Raw genomic sequence first — 25,980 nt, 5'->3', positions numbered from 1 at the left:
TACATGACCTATTTGCAACAAAGTCATCTCGAACCAATTTTATTTTTAACTACCTTTACAAAGCTAACATTTACACTCATGTTTATAAAATCGTGAAATTTACGCTTTATGCAGCGCTTTAATCTGTAAAATTAACACTTTAATGTAAATTTTACAGTTTAATCTGTAAAATTTACACTTAAATCTGTAAGACAAAAAAATTTTACACTTTAAAGTGTAAAATTTACACTTTACTGCACATAAAATTTACACTTTAATCTGTAAATTTTACACTTTCCCTGTAAATTTTACACTTTAATCTGTAAATTTTACACTTTAATCTGTAAAATTTACACTTTAATCAAAATGGCACATGTGGTGTAAATTTTACACTTTAATATAAAATTGACACTTTAACAAAACACTTTAATCTGTAACTTTTACACTATTTGTAAAATTTACACTTTAATCTGTAAATTTTACACTTTAATCATAAATTTTACACTTTAGGGGGTAAATTTTACAGCATATTCACATAGTCAATTTAGCTTCTTCACACATGCTCAGTAACACATTTTTATGATTGATATACAGCCACTTGCACACTACTTTTTTTTATTTCTACACTTTTCTGTAAATTTTACACTTTAATCTGTAAAATTTACACTTACTTCCATTTAATCTTAAGATTTACCCTTTAATCAGTAAATTTTACACTTTAATCTGTAAAATTTACACTTTAATCTGTAAAATTTACACTTTGACCTGAAATTTTACACTTTAATCTGAAAAATATAAATTTTATTTAATCTGTAAAATTTACAATAAAATTTGCACTTTAATCTGTAAAATTGACACTTTATTCTGTAAATTTTACTCTCAGGTACATTTTACACTTTAATGAAATATATGTTTCAACTCTCTATATATAAATGCATTTTTATATATAAAATGTAGGATAGATTTTATAGAATGTTTGCTTTAGGTAATTTTTCTATTTGTTGGTATAGATCTTCTATGAAAATGTGTTTTAATAAAATGTTAGTTTAATTTTCTGATGTAGATATGTATCACAATTGTGTCATCCATATATTATTTATTTGAAAAAAGTCTAACAGGCCCTGGAATTATATTGGACTCACTATTGTGCATGTATGTTTGATACACTCTTCACTGTATATTCAAAGAAAAGTTTTACTTTAAAATAAATCAGATTAAATTTTATCAGCAGTGACATGGTCTGTTGGTATAAAAATGTGTTACTGAGGATGTGTGAAGACCCTATGTGAATAAACAAATAAAGTGTAAATTTTACAGATTAAAGTGTAAAATTTACAGATTAAAGTGTAAATTTTACAGATTAAAGTGTAAATTTTACAGATTAATCTGTGTAATTTACAGATTATGTGTAAATTTTAAAATAAATAGTTTTGATATAATGTGTAAAATTTACACTTTAAAGTAAAATTTTAATCAAATCAAGTTTTACAGAAAATGTAAAATTTATCAGTTTACAAGTGAAATTTTACTGTTTAATCTGTAAAATTTACAAAAGTGTAAAATTTACTGGTCAAAGTTAAATTTTACATGACCTATTTACAGCAAAATTTACAAAGTGTGTAAAATTTACAGATTAAAGTGCAAAATTTACAGATTAAAGTTATTTTTAACTACCTTTACACACAGGCACGCAGCCACTAAACTTTTTACCATTGAAAACGTTCTTGGAAAATCCGGTTGCCCCCCCCCTTTGTTACAGTAAGGTAAAGGAAAAGTATTGTTGTAGTGAAAAAAATGGCACTGAAAGTTGAAAGTTTAATATATAGTTAATGAGTAATTTAATTTTTCATTAAAAGTTTCACAATTATGGTATTTTAATTAAGGGACAAAAAAATAGTATAGATTAAGGGTGGTTGCAGAAAGGTTGAATTTTGAACATACACGCGTGCTGCGTGAGTCATATGATGAGCGTTTACCAATTCTTAATATTTGAGATATTTATTAGTCGCATCATTTACAACCCAAAAATATATATATAGTCTTCAGAGACTAGGTCTTTCAAAAAACTGACTGGGAATTCCAATGAGCAATAATTATGCTCCTTTATTAACAGGAAGATTCTAAAACAAGCAAATAGATTATTTTTTAATTCTAGTAGCTTAATTGTTTTAAAACCTTTTTTTAAAATCATTTAGCAGCTAATGTTTTAAAATCTTCTCTTCAAGAAACACTATAATTGGGCCATGCAGAAAAGATGTTAGGATTATAGTCAAAATAGGCAGTCAAAGATTTACATAAGAATTAAGGGGTTCTGAATTCGGATCGAGGGCTCGATCTGCATGTTGATTATATACATGTATTAATTACTGAAAATGCAGTTTTAAAAAAAATTCTCTCTCTCCTTATATTATTAAGCAGTAGAACTTATAGGTGCATGATATTATGATCATCTGTGCCTTCTCTAAAGTTGTGAATATATAGCCTCAGGACAGGGGTTCTGTTCGAGGGGGCTTCTTGTATTCATAAGCTGACTATAAAGACCACAAAGGCCAACTACTTGTACATGTGTAACTACTGTATACAGGGTTATTTTCGTTCCATGTTATTTTCGCCCTTTCATACTTGCATGCATACGATTTTGCCCCGTTTTAATTTTGTCCAGTTTCAGTTTTGTGTATGAAATTATATACGTACGTAAAAATTACGCGGACGTATAATCGGAATTCACACATAATATAAAAGAATCTTTACTAATATGGTCTTCAAAATTTCACATAAAAATGTTGTAAATTGGTATTAATTTTGAGTGATTTTTCCGGGCATATCAATAAGTCACGGAGCAGCAAAATCTTCGACGTCACAGGCATAATAAAAAGTATGTGATTGATCTCTCATTTTCTCAAAATTTTCCCTAGAGTACCTGTGCAGTTTGATTTACCTTATCTATGTCCAAACACCATTTCTTGTATATATATTAAACAAGTACATTTTTGTTAAAATTCAGGTATTTATGAAAAAATGAAATCATGTTCTTTACAGTCCGGATAAAGTTTTCGTCGAAAATCTTCTTCCTGTCCTCACGTATAGCCTTTTAATAGAGGTCTAACAGTCTAAAATATCAAATTGCTATTTTTTGACGAATGTCACAATACCCTAGTTTACTACATGTTTTATAATGCATATTTTGGATCTTTTCTTATTTATAATTTAACAAAAGTGTGCATTATGTTCTCTCAATATTTCTTTTAATACTTCAAATATCACGTGCTTACATAATAATAGAACAATTTAAAGATATATTTGAGAAAATGAAAAATGTTGCAAATTATAGAAAATAAATGTTAAATTTTGTGGCTTATTTTTAAACCATGGCAACATTCCGATAATTTTAGTTTTTTAAATACAAAATTTTTGCTCTTTATAAGTTGATGCTATTTCTGTGAAATTTCATAACGGGATTTCAAAATTTTTGAACGGCCCTCGTATGTATTAGCAACCTCTATTAAAAGGCAGCATATAGTTGTAAAATTCTATGAAAAATGAATGTTTATATCATTTTCTTATTTATGACTTTATTAGCAAATACTTATTTTTAAACCATGGCAGGTCATTCTCTTCTAAGTTGATGCTACAGGGATTTCAACATGCGGAATTGCAACCTTATTAAAAGGCAGCATATTTTGTTAATTCTGTGGTCTTTATAATGACTTTATTAGCAAATACAACCCAGCACTGTGTCATATTTTAATTGACTTGCTTCATTTCAATTTAATTGTTATTAGACCTTTGATCTAAATTTGACTATGGTATGTTCCATCCACTTGATCAATACATAGGGCTCACTGTGGGTGTGACCGGTCAGTAGAGGATGTTTACTCCTTCCTATATATCCCACCTCTGGCATTTCTGGAGTCTGTATTTATGCTCTTGCTGTTTACAGATTTGTCTTGTTTACAGATTTGATTAATTTGATTCTGTTTGTTATCTTAACCCTTTTCATTGATTATACAGTGAAACTGCATTAATTCTTTGAAGATCTTCTTCTATGGTACTGGTGTCCTTAAAGGTTAAGTTTATTCCCCAGCATATTCCCATGCACAGCTTTGATTTGATTTTGTTTCTCTTCCCCAAGGGGATATGATATATGTGAGCAAAGTTGAAGAAACTATACTTGCATATTATTTAAAATTATCAATTATGCCCCCAATGTCCTTGAGGATACTTAGAAAGATTTTTTCCAATTCTTGTTTCTCACAAACAAACATGAATCTGCAGTATATGAATGTTGGCAAGTATTGACAATAGGGAGGCGAGCTGGTTTGAAAAGGGGGGTTATGGGTGTTGAATTAAATAAATATTATCACAAAAAACTTAATATTGTCAACAGTCTAAAACCACTGTTTTTAAAAGAAACAAACCTGTTTTTATGTTTTTTGAAATTTTATTTAGAGTTATAATGTCAGTGTGAATGTATACACATGAATACACGTGAATAAATGTCAGCATGCTTTTGAAAAGAACCCTGAACTGCATTTCTTCCTTTAAAATGAACATACTCATGGATCCTTTTTATTATGATAACCATGGTTTCTATATCAAAAAAGTTTAAATTCTCTAATACTTTTACATTTTTTGTAGGTTCTCATTACGAAAAATGTTAAATATTTAAGATTGGTTAATGCTTTAATTTTACTTCTTCCATTTATGAGGGTTGTCCGTAAAGTTCGTGAACATTGATAATTACTGACAAACATTGATAAAATTTATGAAACTATTATTTTTTATTAAATTCATGTTTCATTTAATTTGTTAAAATTATATAAAAGTTTTCAACAAAAACAAAGCACAAATAGTTATATTTTTATCAGATATAAAAAAAGACACACTCTCATACTTGGAGCAGTAAAACCAAAATTCTTGACGTTGCCCGACGTCAAAGGCTTAATACGAGTACATGTTACTTTTCTCAACATAGTCACTGTTTAACTCAATACATTTCTTATGTTGCTTTTAACCATTCATAAATATGTGCACAAAATGTCCAGGTTTCATACGTAAAATAATATTTATTAATGCCTGTCTAATATCCTGCAAATCATCCAACCTCTGTCCACGTAAAAACGATTTTATTTATGGAAATACGGCAAAGTCACGTTACAAAATTCATTTTTTACAGCAATGCAATCTCGGAATGATGGTTTTCCTTCACACATGTCATCCTGTAAACTGTTCCTTCCGTCCGAAAATATTATTTGCCACTTAAATACTAATGAACATCCTCTTTTACTATGTTTTCCCAATTGTTTACAGAACTTATGGGTCTCTGTAGGTGTTTTTCTGATGTTTACGCATAATTTTATCACTGCTTTCTGCTCCACCTATTCCGAAAATGTCCCTTTTTTGAACAATTCTGATTCTGTCTTAATATGTTCTAACCCGGATTGCTCAGCCATTTTGAAACTCTGAAAGTTCAAATTTTGCAGGTTTGACATGATAACTACTGTCAATATCATAATGTAAAAGTAATCCAGATTTCCGTGGAATTTTATAAAATACAAATGAAATTTTAGTGATAAATAACTTTTCAATTAAAATTTTGCGCTGCTCCGGGTCTCCATTCCAAGTCTAATTATGGAGCTATAACTGTAATTAAACATTTGAAATTGAATAAAATTTTACATTTTTCAATTCACATTTAGTAAAGGATTAGAAATATGCCAATAATAAATATCCATGACACAATTTTTGATTAATTTTTAGCTTGTCCACGAACTTTGTGGACAACCCTCGTAAACGGATAAGAAGATGTGTAATAACAGTTAAAAAAAAAAAAAAAAAACATCCAAAGTTATTTTCCTGAATTTAAATTAAAACTGGCTTTCAGTATTATGTACAAACATTGTAATATTTCTTGACAATTGTTTAATGACTTACATCTTTGAATTATCAAGACTTCCAAACATCTGCCCCAAAATTAACTGAATATGAACAATAAAATCAGCCAATGTTCTTCTGACCAGGATATTATTTTATCATAAACTTCAAATTTTACATTTTATGAAAGACAATTTATTGACACAATTTGCTTCAAATATTTGAAACTATACATCACCAGTGAAAAAGCCAGCATGGTACAATGGATATCCCTCAAACAACCCATTTTCTAAGTACTGGTTTTGTGCTTTCTTTTGAGAGGAATTCATGTTTGCAATGCAAGATTACATTTTTGAACTTGAACACCTATGCCACATTAAATGTGTATAGCATGCATTCAAGTGAAACTTGAAAATGGTACAAAGTTGAGTTGACACATAATGCAGAAATGGAAAGAAAAAATACTGTAAAACCCTCATTTAAGGAACAGAAAAAATAAGATAATTACATATATAAAAACACATCAAACAGAACAAATTATTTTACAATAATGTGATATTCTGGTACAGTACATGTGTCATAAATGCATTACAATTAAACCACACAAAAAATAAACCAAAGCAAGTTAACAAATTATCTAGACATACACTGTAGAGGACAAATCAAGCACATTAAGGAAAAGTGAATATTAACAAAATGTTTCAAGTAAACATGTTCACAATTAAAAAGTATGAAACACTCACATTCACAAGCCTTTAGAGTTACATGATAAATACTGACATTGTATAGATCAATATATACTGTATATACTGACTATATACTGAATATTTATAAATTAGAAATGGGACTTTTCAATCATAATTGTAAAGTATCACAATAATATATTATATAATCTGTGCTAATAGATTATTATTTTATTTATATACATTGCATTCTTTCTTCAATGGATAGAGATCAAAATGTTATTTAACCCTCATGCCCTTTTATTCTGCATTAATTTTTTTTTCTACTTGCCTTAACTATTCTAAATATCAAAAGTCGTTGAATTGTCTTGTCAATTTGAAACATCAAAATACATACAATGACTTTGTTTTCATACCAGTACCTAACTCCTGCTGAAATATGATAGCAATAACTTTGAACATTACCCCCTCCCTAACAAACAACTTTCAGCAATGCAATTACAATGTAAATGTACAAAGATTGATAAGCTCATGAATTTAGCAATGTGGTGGAAATATTGTGAATTATCAGGATCGCTCTTTCGAAAATAACTTGACCACTACCAAAATATGGAGTAAAAAAAAATTCTCAAAACATATCAAAGCTGTTGCAATTTGTGAAATGCAATGTAGTATGATGTAACATGTTTGTAACTCTCAATATAGTTTTTTTTATGGAAGTTCAGATAAATTTTTAGTCTGAAGAAGAAAAAGGGGACAAAAATAAAACATCAACTATAAATCTGGTAACACAATTACAATTCTTGGCAAACATTTACATAAGTACTTGAGTCATGGAATGATAACACTATCTAGCTAAACCCATGCTTGATAGTAAATGAAATGCAGATCCTAAAGCCCAGCTTATTTCTGTTCCATTCAATTTCTTAATCACCTGAAAAGAAATAATTCTTAAATTATTTATATATTGATAGTTTAAAATTCTTCATTTTAATAGCATATTGATTTAAAAAAAAACTTGCACTTATTAATTGATACAAATAACACAAGTCACACTAAAATAACTCCTCTAAAATAAAACATTTGTACTTAATGCATGTTTGTTAATTTTTTTCTAGATCACCACAGTATCAAACCTGCTGGACTAATGAATCCATTCAACATGCTAATGAATTAAGATTTTGACATTGTTAACTTAGTACAATTTTTAGCTAACCTTGGACTTTCAGTAAGCTGTATGATTGGTATTCTCGACATTACATAATTAGTGTTTGAAATTTATACACAGCTTTCAATCACTTTTGAAATATACATGGGATAGAAATTCGGCAAATGTCAACGAGTGTAACATCATCCAATACAGCATCTCTTACAGCAAAAAGGTGGGGCTTAGGTCATCTCCTTGTCAGCAACAATTTAAAGTTCCTGATGTTATTAATTTTTTAACCAATGAGAATCTATCGGCTATTTGACAGACCCTTATTACACAGTGCCGAGAATGCCACGCCTTACTGAAAGTCCAAGGTTAACTGAGAATTGTACTAAGTTTATTAAGGATTTTTCAGTTTTTAAGGCACTGGAAACAATATGTATCTGTCACTGAGGCCCACCTCCAGTCCTTTGTTTGATCGTATATGGTAGCCATCATGGAGTAAAGCATAAATGTAGGTCAAGTCCATCCCCAAATATGGATGATCCACTAAAGGCTTGGAAAAATCTGTTTCAATAAAAATTAGGCTCATATTGAAAACTGGCACAAAATCTTCAGCCCTGTTACAATCAATCACGTGCATTAAAATATTTCTTTTAAAAAACCAAGTGCATTTCATTGAACTATTTAAATTTCACATTTGATTGCGTCATTCACTGATAAATCTCCCATTTCATCTTATCATTCAGAATACCTACAATGCTCGGCTGCTCTTCTGAAATCTTTTACAGTCATCTTTCCACCATTTTTTGCTGCAATGAGAAAAGGGAAAAAAATTTTAAAACAGTTTTCTTAATGATGTACATGTGTAAAATATTGATGGGCTATGTAAAAGAGCTACATTATACTTTAAGAGAAAGATAATGAATAAATTTAAAAAGAATCATTATCTATGAACAAAATTTAAAGCTCAGAAAACTGTGATTCATAAATATTTGCTTGTACTTTTTTCTTCTGTGTCAGTCTAACAGTACCAGTCTATCAGATACATGTTAAACAAATTAAACATTTTTACCACAATAAAAACAGTTATCACCCAAAAATAAAATTCTGATTCATGCTACATGAGATACCGGTATGTATAAGGATAATTTTTTGATCAATTGATGAATTTCTTTTACCTATAATCCCTGCATCTTTGGCTCTATCAAAGAAATACGAGAAGATGTAGATATCTGCATTACTAAGTTCTTTAACGTCTACCATATAATTATCCACAAAGGTAACGGCATCCTTCAGACAGGCATTAAAAGAGCTGCCATTGGTCAGGGCACTGTGTAAAATATAGAATAGACAAATTGTAGACTACATGTATTAAAAAGGGCTGAAGTAAAACATCATCACCTACTAGATGACCAATTAAAGGCAATTACTGAATGCTTATGGTAGATTGAGGTGTATATTTTTTATGGTATATCTTTAGTAAAACAAATTAGAATCCCCGGGAAGCTAAATTCAGCTAATTTTCAGCTTTTCTGGTCCAGTGGTTATTGAGAAGATTTTTTTAATGATCTCACCCTATTTTTTTTTTAAATTTCCTTGATTATTTCTCCCTATGAAAAGGGATTAAAATTGCCCTTCATTTTAAGAAATTAGAATTGGCTTTACATATGAATGCTTTGTACCAGCTTAAAACTACTAGCCCAGTGGTTCTTGGAAAAAAGTTGAAAATGTAAAAGTTTACTGACAAAAGGCTACAAACAGACATACAGATGGCTGGATGCCGGATAACAGGTGATCAGAAAAACTCACTAAAGGTTTCAATTCAGGTGAACTAAAAACTAAGATAAAGTGCTTTATATTTTTTGTTTTATATCACTTATGACAAAACTCTATCAATGCTCACATTAAAAATATCAACAAGCAAAATGCTGAGCTTGTATAAAAAGCATTTAATAGCAAGCCTTAAAAACTTAATTAGTTTTCACTAATTCAGATTCAGGAAAATCGAACACTGTTAAAAAAGTTGTTTTATGTTGATTTAAGGGAGTTAGAAATGAATGTCATATCTATCTTTAATTTTACAATATTTTACACAGCCCCCATCCCCATTGTCTAGTTATACAAGTAACACAACTGACCAATACTGGCATGTTTCTTTATGTCTAGCCACCAGTAATAGTACAAACTGACATGTAATTTTTTTTCCTTTTCTCCCAGTCTTGAGTTAAAACCCCATTCCAGCAAAAATAGGAAGGACACGTCAATCAGACATTTTTGTATTAAATATATACCAGTATAATACTAGTACATGTTCAGGGTATGTGCAATGCATAACTTTTGTTGATTTATAACAATATCATTTAATGTTTCTGTAGCAAAAATGAAATCACAAATGGAGTACAAGTATAATCAATAAAAATCGATAGTTTTTTTATTTTGGTTCTTCAGTCATTATTTGTTGATTCTAAAAAGTTGCATACATCTTTCATTAAGAGTTATAAATCTGTTATGCTGATCGTAAGAAAAGCTTTTTTTAAAATTTAAAACATCCTTAAGTAGAGAAGTTAAGGTTTATAGACATGCAGAGGAAAATCCAACATATAGAGATAACTTCAGATTGATATAAATCATTACATATATTCAACCAACAGAGATTTGATATAGTTAAAATCAACCTTAAAACTACCGGTAAGTGCAAGAGAAACCCTTTTCATTGATTATAGTTTTGTAGCAAACAAATAACTCTTTTAGTGGCTATATTATGTATATCATCTATGATCGCTAAGTATAACCTTGACTTCACAAAGCCCCTTTAACTTTAGCAAAGATGGAGTCTCTGTCATGTATGTTTAATTATATTTAATAGGAAATTAAAAAAAAAGTGAAATCAGGAATACAGAAAAACAAAAGGCAGACATGAAAAATTTTAAACAGAAAAAATTGATGAATACAGGTAAACAAAGGACAGACAAACATCAAAATTTTAAACAGTTCAAGAGTTGTACCCTTTAGATTTTGATAAAATATTGGAATAAAATCTATAACATTTCATGCCCCTTTCTTCCTGTGTAAGTATACAATCAAAACCCAAGATATACATGAAAACACCACCCACTTTTGAATTTCAATAAAACATTCAGTGTATGTTGGACAAGAAGACAAATATATTTGGCTACAGACATTTTTTTTTCACTAAAGATCTAGCACTAAATTCATGTTGCCCAAACCTCAGTATACAACTGTTTTGTTACACCCTCCACTTGCATGCAACACATATTGACAAATCAAGACTGCACTATCAATGTGTGTGTGTACTTTTGTACCCCAAAATTTAATGAGCTGTTTTGAGAATATATAAGTAGGAAAATAATTTTAATGTTGGACCAAATATTACTGTCATACCCAGTCTATGATCAAAAGAATTCAACCGTTCTCTGTAACATTTGATTTACTAGCATCTTTTCTTGAAGCATTTGCATATTTAAAACTTCAAAGGGTGTAACAAAGTCTAATTCATGCCAAAAAGGTTAAGAATTGTTTATGGAAAAAATCCTCATACTTAATATGTTAGAACTTATTTAATTGAAGATAAGGACCATCACACAAAGATTCACTTTCATTCCATGGAAAGTCTGGGAAGATTATGGGTATTGTTAAAAAATATATAATTCAAATTAAAAAAAAACATTATACCTGTAGTTGTGAAATTTTATTTCAGAAATCCATATTAAGAAAAAAATAAAACTGTATGTTACCAACAAAATGGAAGATGATATGGGATAATGTGAGTGCATAGCTTTTATCAAGGAATCAAACCTGTAGTAAACACTGTGATCATGTTCTCTGGTTCCCCTGAGAAGAATAACAAGGCCATATTTGTATGTATGACTGTAATATATGCACTACTATATTCATAAACTCTACTTTGTATGGCTTAGCCAACATTAAAAACTAAACTATGCTTCAGAAAGAACCAAGGTTATTTGCTTACTTACCGTACTTGAAATTTTCGTGATCCTAATCTAAAATGTCCTGAGAATTTATGTGGTAAGCAGGGGCTAGAGAGTATAGTAGAATTTGCCACTTCATCTATCGAAAATAGATATTACATTTATTTCTTGAGTAACTTAATCTGAAACATTGATATTTTGTGACAAATGCCATTAAAAATTTTTTTTACATGTACATGTATGTTCAAAACAAAGTTACAATTAATATAATCTACTCCATTTGAATAAACAGTATATACACAACAGTTACTGCACTTAAAGGATGCAAAAGCAAGTAAATTCCATGTTTTACCTGGCTTTTTATCATTGGATAGGAGAGAAAATCTTGCTGACATTAAGCCTTGACCAAGATAGCTACAAGACAAAATTTCACTCAGTTAAACAAACTGAAATATCTGAATCTTACATCCATAAAAGTCAAAAGAAACATAAATTAATCAAAATGAAAGGGCAGATGTTCCATGTTATAAATCACTGAATCACAAACTGAAACTCTGCTCAAAGATCATTTCTCTTAACAGAGTGACTATAGTGAGCAGATACAGTGTAGTTCAGTTTTCAGTGCTTTTCTATATGGTAACAGCGACTTTTTCCACCCATTGGGAAAGGGTCCGGTACCGGTTCAATTGGGAAAAATAACATAGAAGAAAAACAGGAGAATTTTCTCATTTATGCAAATGCAACGTATTTTGCGTTTATTCCAAATTAATTACCTATTACTTATTGTTTTAAAGAATAAGCAACAAGTACTTATTGTTTTTTATATCAACGTCCCATGTTTTCACATTTTCATGCTTTCAATTTGTCAAAATGTATGACACTACGCTGTCTAAACCACAGGTCCTGCCAAATTACGACTTTCTCTACTTTCGATTTAAGCGGAAGTGAAACAATTAGTCAACTTGTACACTGTTTCATTTAACAAGAAATACGATGTCGTCGTAGTCTGTTGCATCACAGTTGAATTGGGAATTTTTAGTCACAGAATTGGGAAAAATTAACATTTTTTGGCATTGGGAACGGTGCCGTTTATCGGTACCAGTTATATAAGGGAAAAAAACGCTGGGTAAACAACCCTTCATTATCATCTGTATGAATGATAAATTACCTGTGTGTATATAACTTGTGACTTCTGTTGAACAGTGTAATTTTACTTGTAAAGTTTTTTGGAACAGCTTTCATGGTTTCCTATATAGAATAAAAAATCATATCTTCAACACTCATAATCAATTTCTATTCAAAATACTCTAAAGGTACAGATGTCTTTAGTATGCCGTCATACAGAAATAGTATACAAAACAAATGAAATCCTCTTGCTCTACCTATACATGTACAGTAAAACTTGTTTAGTGCGAACTCGGTTATTGCGAATTCACAGATATAGTGAAGTTATCTCGGATCCCCAACTACATAAATTTAAAGAATTCCTTATACGGATAGAATGAATTACAAATACAGAAAGTAATTTCAAAGGTCCCAGTGACTTCGTTTAAACCGAGCTTTACTGTATTTATAATCTCTATCATATCTCTTTTTAGAATAAAATGTATTTATACAATGTACATGTGTACATGTACATCCAGAAGAAGCAAACTATTTTAATTTGTCCATTAAGGTATTCAATGTATAACGACCATATTTTGTACCTAATAAATGAACGGTCCAATATTTTTAATCATGGTAGCAATTTGAAGATATTATCAAATGAAAATGCTCCACCAAAGGAATTTACAAAATTTTGATTATTGTCCAATTAATATCACTTTGAATTATACATTGAAGTCTATGGGCAGTGCATGTTTTTATAAGATATTGTAAAAAGTAATTTGAATTTGAATTTCAAAGAAATCTCTTGGTGAAAATATGATAAAATAAACTCCTCTCTTTATTAAAATATAAAGTAAAATAAATTATTTACCGCAGAAATTTTGTGAAATCAAAAATTTTCTTCTTCAGCTTGTCAAACCATCATCAAACTTGGCAGATAACTCTTCAAAAACTGTAAATGTGCACAATGACCGTCTCCTTTTCACTAAGTCTTGTGAATTTGGTTTATTTCACTTTTATCGTTTTCTAAAAAAATTCTGTGTGCTTTTTAACTATTTAAAATTTTTAAAATCAGTCAAAATATTTTTGCGAATGCAATACACACGAAATACCTTAAAAATTATAATCTATATAAAAATTTCCAGATTTACGGTAGTTAAAATTTACCCTGTGCTGAGGAACAAATGTAATCTGTGTAGATCCTCCCCCTAAGTCTAGAGCAGCTACAGTTTTGTTGCCACTAGTGAGGGTACCTGTCAATTTATGTAAAGGCATTAGAGTATTACATGTGCTTAACTCTTAGAAAGAGAAATAATCTCTTGCATTTAATTATTCAAGATTCAAATGTACTGATCTTATGTCTTAAATTCCTTATCCTGCACTTTTTAGTTATCCGTCTAATTTCTGTTAACCAGAAATGCTTTTGATGAAGAGAAAAGCAATTTTGTACTGCAAATTAAAATGAAACAATCACAAGAAAAAGCTTACCTTTTACATAATTCAGTGTTATCCAACTGAAAATTCCTGCAAAATTATTACATCTACGATTTATAATAGGTTGAAGCATTATAAAGCTCTTTACATCTGCATAATCTCTAATGTTCTTATTTCAAAAATAATTTTAATTATAATAATTAATTTATTGTATAAAATAATTCTGCCAAACTATGAAGAAACATATTGCAAAAACACACTTTTACAAAGCATCAAGCTAAATTGTACAAATGTATGAACACAAACCTTCATCTATTCCATCCATTATACTTATTTCACCTATAGGAAATGGGTACTCTTTAAACATCTGTGTTACCTAAAAATTTAAAATCTGCTTATTACTCTAAAATAAACATTACTTTTCGTTTCAATTTAGGGATTTTAAAACACATTTTAAAAACACTGCTTTCAAGTACCCCCCCCCCTCCCCTGGTAGTGATAAAATTATTATTACTATCATAGTACTGGTTTTCAAGCACTTTTTTTCATTTGTATAGCTAATGTTTGAATTAATTTTACCTCATTAAGAATGTTGTCAGCTGACCCTTCGGGCAATAGACGGAGTCCCGCAGTAGCTTTTAGAGTTATCGGTGTTGACCTTTGCTTAGCTTTTGGAATAAAAGCTAGTGCTTCAATTACCATTGGCCTTAATGACTCAGCTGCCTAAAATTAACAAAGCTCTCCAAGTTAAAATTTTTTATGATAACAAGCACAGAGAAACAAATGCACATGATGTACTTACGATAATTTTTAAAAAAATCTGTATCATCATTATAAAAGGAGAATTTTTTTTGCACAATTATATGCTGCTACTTTTTGTTTACTATTAAATGCATTATTTTATTCATTACAACTATTGGAATAGTGACAGTCTTTTTTTATTAAAAAAATTGTAATGACATTGTGGTGGTTGTCATCATATAAAACTTAATTTATAATAATTACAGGCTTCAGGTAAGTGCTTGGATTTGTTTTTAAGCTTCATTTAAATAGTGTTCTACATTGGAAAAGTTAAAAAAAAAAACTCACTAAACGAGGATCATTTGCATAAGCTGAGAGTCCCGGCTTGGTTGTCTTGAAAAGTTCCTTGTCTAATCTCAACAGACCACCTAGCAATATAAAAAGAAATACAACATATTTATAATCTGCAAATAATCACATTACATGTAACCACATTATCATAATTATTATGAAATATTTTAATGAATTATTTTTAAAAATTCAAATAATAAAAATATATATTTCTCATGACTCTCCTCATAATTTTTTTTTCTACAGTCTGCTAAACATACACTTGTAGCCTACCTCCAATCCTTCACACCCCTTGTACCAGAGTTCACAAATATGTCCCCATGATCAAGTGTTCAGAATATTTAATTAATTTGTTGAAAATTCTAATATAAATACATGTAGATAGGGCTGTCAATCTCTCTGATTTGGGTCCTATAAACGGACATGTCCCAATTTCAAAATTCCCAAAATTTACTTATCTAGAAATTCACAATATCACAAACTGTATGCCAGTATACATTTTCAGTAAAAAAAATAAATGTGTAGTTGAAATTATTGTGTTGTTTTTTTTCTTTACATTAGAACAATCAATAATTCATCTTTTATTTGTTTTTTAACATCATTATTAGAGTAAAATTTCCCAATCTGACTCAAAACATTGATATTTTTCCCAATCTAAAGGGACTCAGACCCTGTACCAAAAAAGGACTGAGAGCCCTGGTAGATGTACAGTGTATTACCTTTTGTAATTTCGAATTTGAATACATGAACTCTTGATCCAGTGCTTCCTGCATCAAACACAATAGCATATATATCCTTATCATTGTTGACACTATACTCTGGAGTGACCTGTGCAAATCCATTATTTCCCTTCAACTGTTCATGTGGCACATTCAATGTTGCCTCTCCATTAAATACATATGGATTTTTCTTGTCCTTAAAAATGGAAGTCCTGATGAATTTGTGTTTAAAATCATCATATCCAGTAACCACAAGAATTAGAGCAACCACTAACACAACTGCTAGAAATCCACTGATTCTTCCACGGAGCTGATACATGCTGTAGCGTGGGGCTGTATTGAACATCTTTCTGCATCATTGCTTTTAATTCCTACATGTTTGAAAATATCTGAAATATAAATATATATCTTGAAAGGTTCTATGATTTATGGTTCCAGATGACCTTTTTTGGAATTTCAATGTCGCAGTTTTTGCCAATATTTTACTTAATGAATACAGGGTTATTTTCACCCCGTGTTATTTTCGCCCTTTTGCACTTGCAATCAATTTTGCCCCATTTTAAATTCACCCAGTCAAAGTTCTGTTTAAGAAATTGTGTTGTGTTCTTTGAATTCAATCAATCTTAAAGAGAGCGAAAGGGGCAAAAATGAAACGGGGGCGAAAATTTCCCTGTATACAGTATATAACTAAAAAGGGACATAACTTAGTATATAATTGGGCTTGCTGTTTTTTACTTTTACAACAATGGTTCGAAAATAATTAAAAGTATTTCAAGAACAGTTATCATTCAGGATTTGAAATTAACAGTCGCCCACTCACAATTTGCGATCAATATTCCTTGTGGGCGACTTAAAATTACATTCAAGTAGCCCACATGGCGATTAGAAAATTTACGATAATAATTTTTTTTTTCAATTTTGTCCGAATGTTCCGTATTTTTCTCTTTAAAAATTTCATAATCAGTCAAGTGCTTTATATTTACCAGTGAGAAGTACTTACACATAAAGCGTTCGAGTGATTGTGACGGACACAATGGGGCATCGACGCATCAATAAGCCCAACAAACCAAAAAGTATCTTTGTTGTATCTGTGAAAATACCTGCCATGTGAATCTATGATGTTTAATAACCATGTCAATCTTTTTAAACAAAAGCAGTGGTGTAGCTAGCGAATTACTAACTGTATTCAGAAAGGCAAGGGGTCTGGGGGCCGCCTTTAGGCCCCCAGCGGGTCCAGGGCAGGGCCCTGGTGGGGGCCCAGGGGGCGAAGCCCTCGGAAGCTCATGCATTTTAAGGGTTTTATACATTAGAAAACAACCTTAAAATAGTTCAATTTTTACAATTGTAGTTCTAATATACTAAATATTAACAAAAACTTGCCGAGTTTTGACAATACATACAACTCCCCAAATTTCCTTTTTCTAAAAGCATTTCTTGTTTTCATGAAATAAGTCAATAAATTTTCAACAGTGAAAATCTTGTAATATGTGTGGGGCTCCGAACTCACAAAACGTTGACTTTTTAAGGATGCTATAACTCATATTTTCCCAATAATTTTTCACAAGAACATTTCGCTTTTTCGTAAAGTTGGCTAATTTTTCAAACTTTTTTCTCCTTATTTTTAGCAATTTTTTAATTATATTACAAAAAAAAAACTATTTTGAAATTTACTGACGAAAAAGAATTTATTATGGACTTCAGGGAAACCTTGGAAAATTTTTGACAAAAAATTCAATGTTGTAGTAGTTGCTATAAAATTTATTCCTGTTTCCCTGTTTTTTTTTTAATGATAAACGTGAAATGAATTCTATATACAGGTATATCAACACAAAAAACTTGAATATTCTCAATTTGTTACATGGTACAAATCAATGGTTTTCATATAACATGTAAAGTACATATACAACGCAGGTACCTTTGGTTTAAAGAGATTATTAGGGGAATTAGTAAATAACATACATGTAGTTTGGATTATTATTTGCTTTTGCTTGAATTGACACAATTATGAAATTCGTCCTCGAAATTCTTAAAAAAAAAAAAAAATTATATATATATATACTCTGTATCAAAGATCTTAGATAGAAGCTGAATATATTCTTTTAATCTATTTAGCAGGTAATATTGGATTAAAAATATCTTTTGATATAACTTATTTTACTTTAATCTTTTTATTGAACTTACGACAACTTTTTCTTTATTTTTATTTTTTTTGGTGAAAAATCTGTGTATTCATTTGCGTTTTTGCGTAAAGGGCGCTACGCCACTGAAAAGAGTTCAAACTTCAAATTTAGATAAGTCATGCATAATGTTTCTACAGATAGAAAAGAAAGACGAAGCATATGATAAAAAAAAAATAACGAAAAATGGGGTTGTTGTATTTTTATTCAATAGAAGCTAGGCGTCATAATTTGTGGGCAAAAAAATTTTGATGTGGGCCCCAGAATTGCAAGGTTTAGTAGCCCACATGGCGATCAAGGATTAAAAGTTAGTTTAAAACCCTGTCATTGGTTAGGCAAAGGAATGCACATGATGTAAAAAAAAAAAAAAATACATCCTTGGCAACAAAAAAGACTAAGTGTTACTGTAATTACAGTTTTTTTTTCTATGGGTGGATTTGCAGCTAAAATGTCTGTCTTAATTTTATTTACCAGAAAGCTACAGTTTAATTTGAACATTCTACCATTAAAAAGATCGGATATTTTAAATTTTTTTTTTTATAGCGAGCGCAGCGAGCGTCAAGAAGCGACGCTCGCAAAGCGAGCTCAATAGACTAACGTGTATGAACAGAGGAAATTCGGATTGAAATCTGTACATACGTCAGCCAAATTTCTCTGTGCAACATTCCCAGAATTCCTGCACTACCCAATGTCCTTTGCGCGAATAAATCAAAAATAGTAAAAAAATTAAAGGGACATTGTTTCTTACCGAAATCTTAACGAAATGATTTTGCCTTTAAAATACCTTATTCAAAAAAATACCACCATGCCACAACACCGGCCTTCACCTTGCCCTTCGGAAATGATACAAATGACGTCACCGTAAACTTACGAATTTTGACGAAGTTATGTCGGTTGCTTCCGTGAAACTCGGAAAACATGTTGCGGTGCATAGCAACATGGTGGCTAAAACATAGCAACAACTTACTTGAAAAGAACGATTTAATGCAATCTCTTTTCCATAAAACTAGCGTTTGCGTCCTAAGTCAACAGAACTTTTTATCTGACGTCATACATTCGTCACTTCAAAGGTTCGGGTATATCCGATCATAGACCTAAAACGAAGGGACTGCCGACTTATGACGTCACAATCATTATCTTCATGCGCTTGCAGCGCCCTCACCGGGATGTATAGAAACAGACTTCCTGTAATGAATTCAATGTTGTCGCATCATGATTTTTTGCATTCTTTAAGGAAATAACAACAAATTAGAAAAATCAATCACTTATCTAAGCCTTCTATGACGAAATGATATCGACTGACTACTTCGGAACTTATAACTTTACGCTGTGGAGTCGATGGAAACGTTTTAACTGCAGACATCAGCTGACTACGACGTGACACCTCTTGAATGCTGTCGATTATATTTCACGGTAGTACATAATTTATTTTCTTATTTAATTTACAAAATAAGGAAACAATTTTCTACCAATATTTTTAAAACAACGACCAATTTCACATCTATGCTGAATTGATATAAACTGATAAAATAATAAATGCATCGTGAAGTGCCAATAAATTGAGATGTTCCCGTTGGCCGTTAATGATCTACATAATTATGTATTTTTAAATAGTTGGTTCTAACTCTTAAAAGAAATATTTTATCGTGTTAAATCAGGATTACAGCATTGTCAGTGATCAAAAGATTTTCTAAGAGATTTTTTTTTTATTTTTTCCCCACAGGATTTGTACATAGCCTGTCCACTTTTCAAATGAAAATAGGGGTCTGCCTTGAACACCAAACTCTATGGAAAATGTTTGAGAACATGTACCATGCCATGTACCATCTCACTCTGGTATAATAAGTCAAATGTGAAAGAACAATGACTGGTTACAAACCTGCACAGGATTAAATCAACAAAAGTGCCAAGTGGTGTGTCCCATGTATGCACGAATGAGTCGCACATAACTGGATTTCAATGATTTAATTATCATGTTTAGAACTCCAATTTTTTCAACTATACCGTGTATATCCAGAATGTGATTATTTAAATATTAACCTTTGTAAGTCATAACTCAAAGACAAACTGCATCAATATAAATATTAAATATTAAATACACTGTAACTTAATATGACTGTAATGAAATACTTGTATTATTAAAATCATTGTTATATTTTAGACTTTTCCACTTTCTTATTTATTGAAAAGGTTATTCAACTTAAAGCAGTAAAAAGCACTGATAATTAACATTAATTTTGCATGGTTTAAAATTGTATATGAGAGTTACTTTTTGAAATTTTTTACATTTAAAAAGCGTTTCTATAGTGAGTTTGTATAAGTGAGCACTGCTTTAGATGTACATGTATGGCACATTTAATGTCTTTTTAAAATAATTATTTTCAATGTAATGAATCATAACTGCAAACTACAAAATAATAATCCCTGAGCATCATATTCAATCTTATCAGTAGCCTTGAAACAAACGCTGCCATGTATACAAGTTCTACTGCCACTATGATTAAACTGTTTGATCTTTAACCCACTGCCTAAATAGAAGTTTTAATAACTTATTAACTTACTTTTCAAAACACACAGGCACTTGTAAATCTTTTTTTGTTGTTGTCTTTTTATGAAATTATACTCCCTATACCTTGTTATGTAGTCAATGAAAATGTTCTTTTTTTATTAAAAGAATCATATTTAAATGGGATCAATTTTTCTTTCTTCTTTTTTTAACGATGCATATTAAGTTTGTGCGCATAAATATTGTACCTTTTAGCCCTATGCTAAATTTCAAACCCATAAAAAGTTTGACAAGCAAAAAAAGAAAAATGGGGTTGTTGTGTTTTTAGTACCAAATTTTTATCAAGGCTACCACTTTGGCACTTATCCATTTGTTGGTTTAAACTATATATAACGTGCCTGTCGAAATTGGGGAGGGGGGGGGGGGCTAAACACGCCCCAATGATCAATGCCTACATCATATCTTTGCAAAAAAATGAAAGGGGGGATATAGGCTTATCAAAGAATACTCGTATTGATTATATATGTCTACCTCCTTACTCGTGTTACCGTACCATAGTCATGATTGCCACAAAGTTAGCTTAAAATCACTGCTATTAATCATAAGATCTTTACTCTTTAAAAAATCCACGTTTAATAGGCATCTGTTTCTTATATATGAACTTTTTTTCATCGCACATCTTGAACAACCTGCATGCATTTTAACAGCTTCTCTGTGATCATGGTAAATCATCTGTCATGTTAAATACTCAAATATTGTATAGCTTTTTTAACATTAAAAACAAGATAAATACCTCAAAAGTGTTACTGTATAAATTACATTAGTTTTTCATTAATTGCTATAATATGGATGTAAATAACGTTATCTTTTGTAATGCCGGATGTTTCTTGCCATCGGAATTTTATTTACCAGAAAGCTACAGTTTAATTAGAACGTTCTACCATTAAAAAGATCGGATATTTTTATTTTTTTTTTTATATATATTATATAGGCTATATTTTTTTAATATGAGGGCAGGATCACCCGAGTCGAATTTACCAATATTTCTGATTCACTCAATAATTTACCTACGTTCTTTTGTCTAGATTTCGATAAAAGCACAGGATATGGTCGTCTAGAGGCCAGTATAAGTGGTCATCAAGTTCTGACTGACGTGTAACTCTATTTTTACAACCGCCGTGCTTGTTTACTATTGACCGGAAGTAAAGAATGTCCATGACCTTTGAAGAAGAAATGAATAAATATATTTTATTACCTAAATTTTTAAATTATTTACATATATAAACATTGCAAAAATTTCTCAATACTTAAAAAATAAAGGGTAAAAAGAATTGTGCCTAATATTTTCAAAAAATAATTTTCCTCGAGGCTGATGTAACCATAACATCGGGAAAACAATATGGCCGCCTAGGTCGACTACGAGAGATTTTTGAAAAAGTGTTTATGGTTTAGGCTTCTTTAATTTGCTGCAAAATGCCGAAGAAAGGCAAGAAGGGGAAGGGAAAAGGAAAGAAAGGGTGCGCAATTTGTTGCATAAATCAGTTTTAGTTCTTCAACAAAGATTTTCAAACACATTTTATTGCAATTTCATACATAAGATTTATTTGTTTTGATATGAATCGTTAATCATTCATACAAAAATCAGTTATCCCAGTCTTTTAATCTTCACTGAAATCATATATATATTATCAGATATATTGGGAAATGAACTTGCTAAATGAATAAATTTATTGAAAATATCAGATGTAACAACATGCAACGATGTTTGTAGTTAACCCTGTTGTACATATTTGTTGATCTCTTTTTTAATTTGTTAAATTCTCACATTTCTAGAAATGGGTAAGTTTTTTTTAATACCCTTCACAAGTATGATGTTTTACTTCAGTGTGTATGCTTTAATTCAATGATGTTATAGGGAGCTGGATTGCGTTATCTGAAATGAATGGCCGGGGCTTTTGTGTTGATCACACATCATACATTGCTAACAGATTTGGATACAGCATAGAGAAACATTTTCACAAAGAAAAAAAAATAATATCAATTTTATTTAAGGATAGAATTTAATTGTCAGACATTTATAATTAATCATGTTGACATATAGAAATATATAATGATGCTATTTAAGTAAATGTATTAACCAGAGGGAAAGGAAAATTTGCATGTTCATATTCAGCAAGATGTTTTTTTTCTGTTTGCAGCTGATTTGAAAAATAACTTGAGTGTATTGTGCACTAGCTACACACCCCTTTCCCCTGTGGATGTGTCACAGTGTGACATTACAAATTTAAAAATTGAAATAAGATCATGCATTTTTTTTTTCAATCAGTGTCATAAAATGTCATTTTTTTATTGGTCATTTTAAAATTAAGGTATTTGTTGATGTAAAAAAAAAAAAGGAAAGTTAAAGTTCAGATCATTGCATTTCTGCACTGTTGTTGGATTATTAATGGAAATTGAAATGTCTTTATTAAAGTTACTGGGTCTACCAAAATCACAAGTCCTTACATAAATTTTTCTAAATGATTTATATCAAATAATGTCCATTAAGCTACCCACGTTTATACACTAGCTATTATTAGATAGTAAATAATGTGCAATGCAATCATGAATAAAAATGAGCCTGCTTTAGAAAATTATTTGCTGCATTTTGCATTTGAGCAATTTGTATTTTGTAACAGGAAAAAGGGAAAGAAAGGATCCAAGAAGAATGAGTCGGTTGCAAAGATTGCAGCAGCCAACTCCAAAGTTTGGGAGACTCGACTGGAGATTGCAGAGACTTCCAAACAGGAGTACAGGTAAACTGAAAAAAAATCATATATGATTGTTCATATTGCCATATATTATAGACTTTCATGCAGTTATGTAAATTGATTAATAATGTTCTTTGTTTGCAAAATTGTGTGTTTCGATTTTTGCAAGGTGGTCAAAGAAAACAAACTTGAGGGATGATAGTGTGAATGTTGATCCTAAACTTTCAGAAATTACATATACATACACTGATAAATGATTCACTGATTAAAGATTTTGCTTTGATTTAACAGAGAGCATGCCAATCAGCTGGTGAAAGAAAATGACCAGCTTCAGGATATGATCAGAATTACAGAAAAGGATACAATAGAATGTTTTACTTTGCTACAGAAAAAAGATGAAGAGAAGAAAAATGAGGTCATTGTCTTTTTTTGGAATTATATACAAAACAAAGCAGGGAGGAAAATCTAAAGATTTTTTTCCTGCAAGATTTGTTCATTTGATTAAATGAAAATTATAAGTCTTATCTGTACATCTAATGAAAATGAAGATTGAGAATATGGATTTTATGAAATGGATAGATCTTGTGCTAGACAGTGTGATAAAAACACTTTTTTTGTTAACAGAATGAAAGGCTAAAACAATCAATCCGAGAACTGAAAAAAGAACACAGAAAAGAAAAAGAAAATATTGTTGAAGACTTTAGTACACAAATTAATGAACTGGAAGAAAAAGTAGCGGAGAAAACCAGGGAGGTGGAGCTGATGCAGAGTGAACTTAAAGTGGTCAAGGAATTCAGGAGGAAGAGAGGTCAGATGCAGAAGGAGCTGGATGATGTAAGTCAGAGATGGAAGATTTTTCTGCTTTTAAAAAATAAATATATATCTGTACCAGTGTATTTTTTATGAATATTTAGTGTCCAGGGTTTTGAAATATTAAGAAGGAATAATATTTATGCTCTTGGACTGCAAATGTAATTTATTTTTTTTAATTTTTAGATAAAAGAAGCTATGTATAATGCTAATCGTGATCACAAGGGTACACTAACAAGAATGGAACAGAAGTTTTTTGAAGAAAAGGTAATACATGTACATGCATGTACTTACATTATCATATGTGCAAACTACCTGCATTCATGGCTTGTTTTGGAAAAGAATTAAACATATCATTCTGAAACTCCAGATGAATGTATTTATATGAAGAGTTATTGGCCTTTATCACATTTTCCATAATATGTGGTCTTATCATCATCCTTTTGTTATAATTATTCAGATGAGATTACAACAAGAAGCCAATCAGAAAATAGCAGAATTGGCAGAAAGAGCTCACACTGAAGCAATATCGTAAGTATTTCAAATAAGGTATCAGAATTCATAAAAATATTGGCTCATAGCACCCACCAGGAAATATAATTCTAAGAGAGGTGTATTGAATAAAAATTATATTTCTGTTGTATTTCTTTCTAAAACATTCCTTTTTGGAGGCTGAAACTTTGTTTTAATCGGTAGGATTGTGAAAAAAATATTAGATGAATGTTTATATGTATTCTTGTGATTCTTTCATACAGTCTTCATCTCATATCCTGAAAAGAATGCAATTTAAATTCTATTTAATGTAGAAACCTTGATGAAACCACAAAGTCTGTGTACAAAGAGAATGTACGTTTGTCAGAAGCCTTAAGCTATCATATGAAGGAAGGGGAGGTACTGAAGAAACTGAGGGACAAACTTCAGGAGGAAAATGAACAACTTCGGGGGGACAAAGAGCTAAATGATATGATGGTCCAGGAGAAGATTGTGCAGGTCAAACAACAGAAAGAACAGATCAGACAGGTGAGAAGTTATAGATGGAATCAAAGAAGTGGAAGGGGGGGGTTGATGGCAACTGTGGGTGTGTCATTGATGAGAACACATACAAAATTACAATTATTGGAATTGTTAGAAAACATTACAAAATTACATTTTCAACACATGCATTTGTTATTCCTAAGTTTTGAAAATATTAGTGTACAGCAAATAAAGTGCAATTATAATATTCTAAAAGTTTATAATAATTAACTTGTGCAAGACTTGTTTCTACCCATACAAAATTAAAATTATGTGAATTAATGCATTAATTAAATAATTTTATCACATCTCTTTAAAAGTTAACGGAGAAAACCCAAACTCTGGAGAAGTCTTTAAGCCACATGTCACGAGAATTTAACACAGAGAGGAAAACCATCATACAGCAAGCCCGGACTGAAAACGAGGCTGCCAAAATAGAGCTTGCTAAACTACAAAGAGTGATTGACCTTAAGACAAGGGAAATGAACAAGGTCAAGAGACTGGCCAAAAATATTTTGGATCAAAGAACAGAACTTGAGAGGTTCTTCCTAGAGTCACTGGAGCAAGTCCGAATGGAAATCGCTGCTAATCAGTATGTTTTATATTAAATATATTTACAAAAACTTACAAATCAGTTGAAATGAGGAGTTTTTATTTCTTTTTACAAAGCTGTATAAAAACTAATCAAGTAGCCAAATTTTATTAGCTTCACTGACCTTGACAACGGTAAAA

At 30.5% G+C, this 25,980-nt stretch overlaps 2 protein-coding genes across 3 annotated transcripts in view; one reads left to right on the top strand and one right to left on the bottom strand.

Moving 5' to 3' along the window:
* Positions 1 to 5,986: 5,986 nt before the first annotated feature.
* On the bottom strand, positions 5,987 to 21,880 carry LOC134259257 (ectonucleoside triphosphate diphosphohydrolase 5-like). Of its 2 annotated transcripts, XM_062741857.1 has the most exons (15): positions 21,742 to 21,880; positions 15,992 to 16,380; positions 15,270 to 15,349; positions 14,760 to 14,903; positions 14,487 to 14,556; positions 14,235 to 14,270; positions 13,914 to 13,999; positions 12,808 to 12,887; positions 11,992 to 12,053; positions 11,685 to 11,778; positions 11,506 to 11,541; positions 8,868 to 9,019; positions 8,445 to 8,498; positions 8,147 to 8,253; positions 5,987 to 7,470 (listed from the first exon to the last, which is right to left on the bottom strand). In XM_062741857.1, the coding sequence occupies exons 2-15, from the start codon at positions 16,335 to 16,337 to the stop codon at positions 7,384 to 7,386; spliced, it is 1,434 nt and encodes a 477-aa protein (XP_062597841.1). In that variant the 5' UTR covers positions 16,338 to 16,380; positions 21,742 to 21,880; the 3' UTR covers positions 5,987 to 7,383. The 2 variants fall into 2 exon arrangements, with proteins under 2 accessions (XP_062597841.1, XP_062597842.1); XM_062741858.1 differs by lacking the exon at positions 11,506 to 11,541.
* Positions 21,881 to 22,067: 187 nt separating this feature from the next.
* LOC134259256 (basal body-orientation factor 1-like) overlaps positions 22,068 to 25,980 on the top strand; it is a 9,676-nt gene continuing 5,763 nt past the window's right edge. The window contains exons 1-8 of the mRNA XM_062741856.1: positions 22,068 to 22,191; positions 23,353 to 23,469; positions 23,716 to 23,839; positions 24,049 to 24,258; positions 24,421 to 24,501; positions 24,695 to 24,765; positions 25,041 to 25,254; positions 25,569 to 25,840. Of these exons, the coding sequence (XP_062597840.1) occupies positions 22,148 to 22,191; positions 23,353 to 23,469; positions 23,716 to 23,839; positions 24,049 to 24,258; positions 24,421 to 24,501; positions 24,695 to 24,765; positions 25,041 to 25,254; positions 25,569 to 25,840 (1,133 nt within the window). The 5' untranslated portion in view covers positions 22,068 to 22,147. The remainder of the gene's footprint in view (positions 22,192 to 23,352; positions 23,470 to 23,715; positions 23,840 to 24,048; positions 24,259 to 24,420; positions 24,502 to 24,694; positions 24,766 to 25,040; positions 25,255 to 25,568; positions 25,841 to 25,980) is intronic.

The sequence above is a fragment of the Saccostrea cucullata genome, unplaced genomic scaffold (genome assembly GCF_032062105.1).
Source record: "Saccostrea cucullata isolate Sc308-1 unplaced genomic scaffold, CSIRO_AGI_Scuc_v1 ctg490, whole genome shotgun sequence".
Lineage (NCBI taxonomy): Eukaryota > Metazoa > Mollusca > Bivalvia > Ostreida > Ostreidae > Saccostrea > Saccostrea cuccullata.
The sequence above is the reverse complement of the archived record's forward strand: the minus strand, read 5'-3'. Positions and strand labels throughout refer to the sequence as shown.

What these genes read in the sequence shown, in the direction of transcription:
- LOC134259257 (XM_062741857.1), bottom strand. Translation starts at nt 16,337, where the DNA reads ATGTTCAATACAGCCCCACGCTACAGCATGTATCAGCTCCGTGGAAGA. An exon ending in CAAATTCGAAATTACAAAAG is followed by an intron (nt 15,350 to 15,991) that starts GTAATACACTGT and finishes TTATATTGCTAG; the next exon opens with GTGGTCTGTTGAGATTAGAC. An exon ending in TCACGAAAATTTCAAGTACG is followed by an intron (nt 11,542 to 11,684) that starts GTAAGTAAGCAA and finishes TATTCTTCTCAG; the next exon opens with GGGAACCAGAGAACATGATC.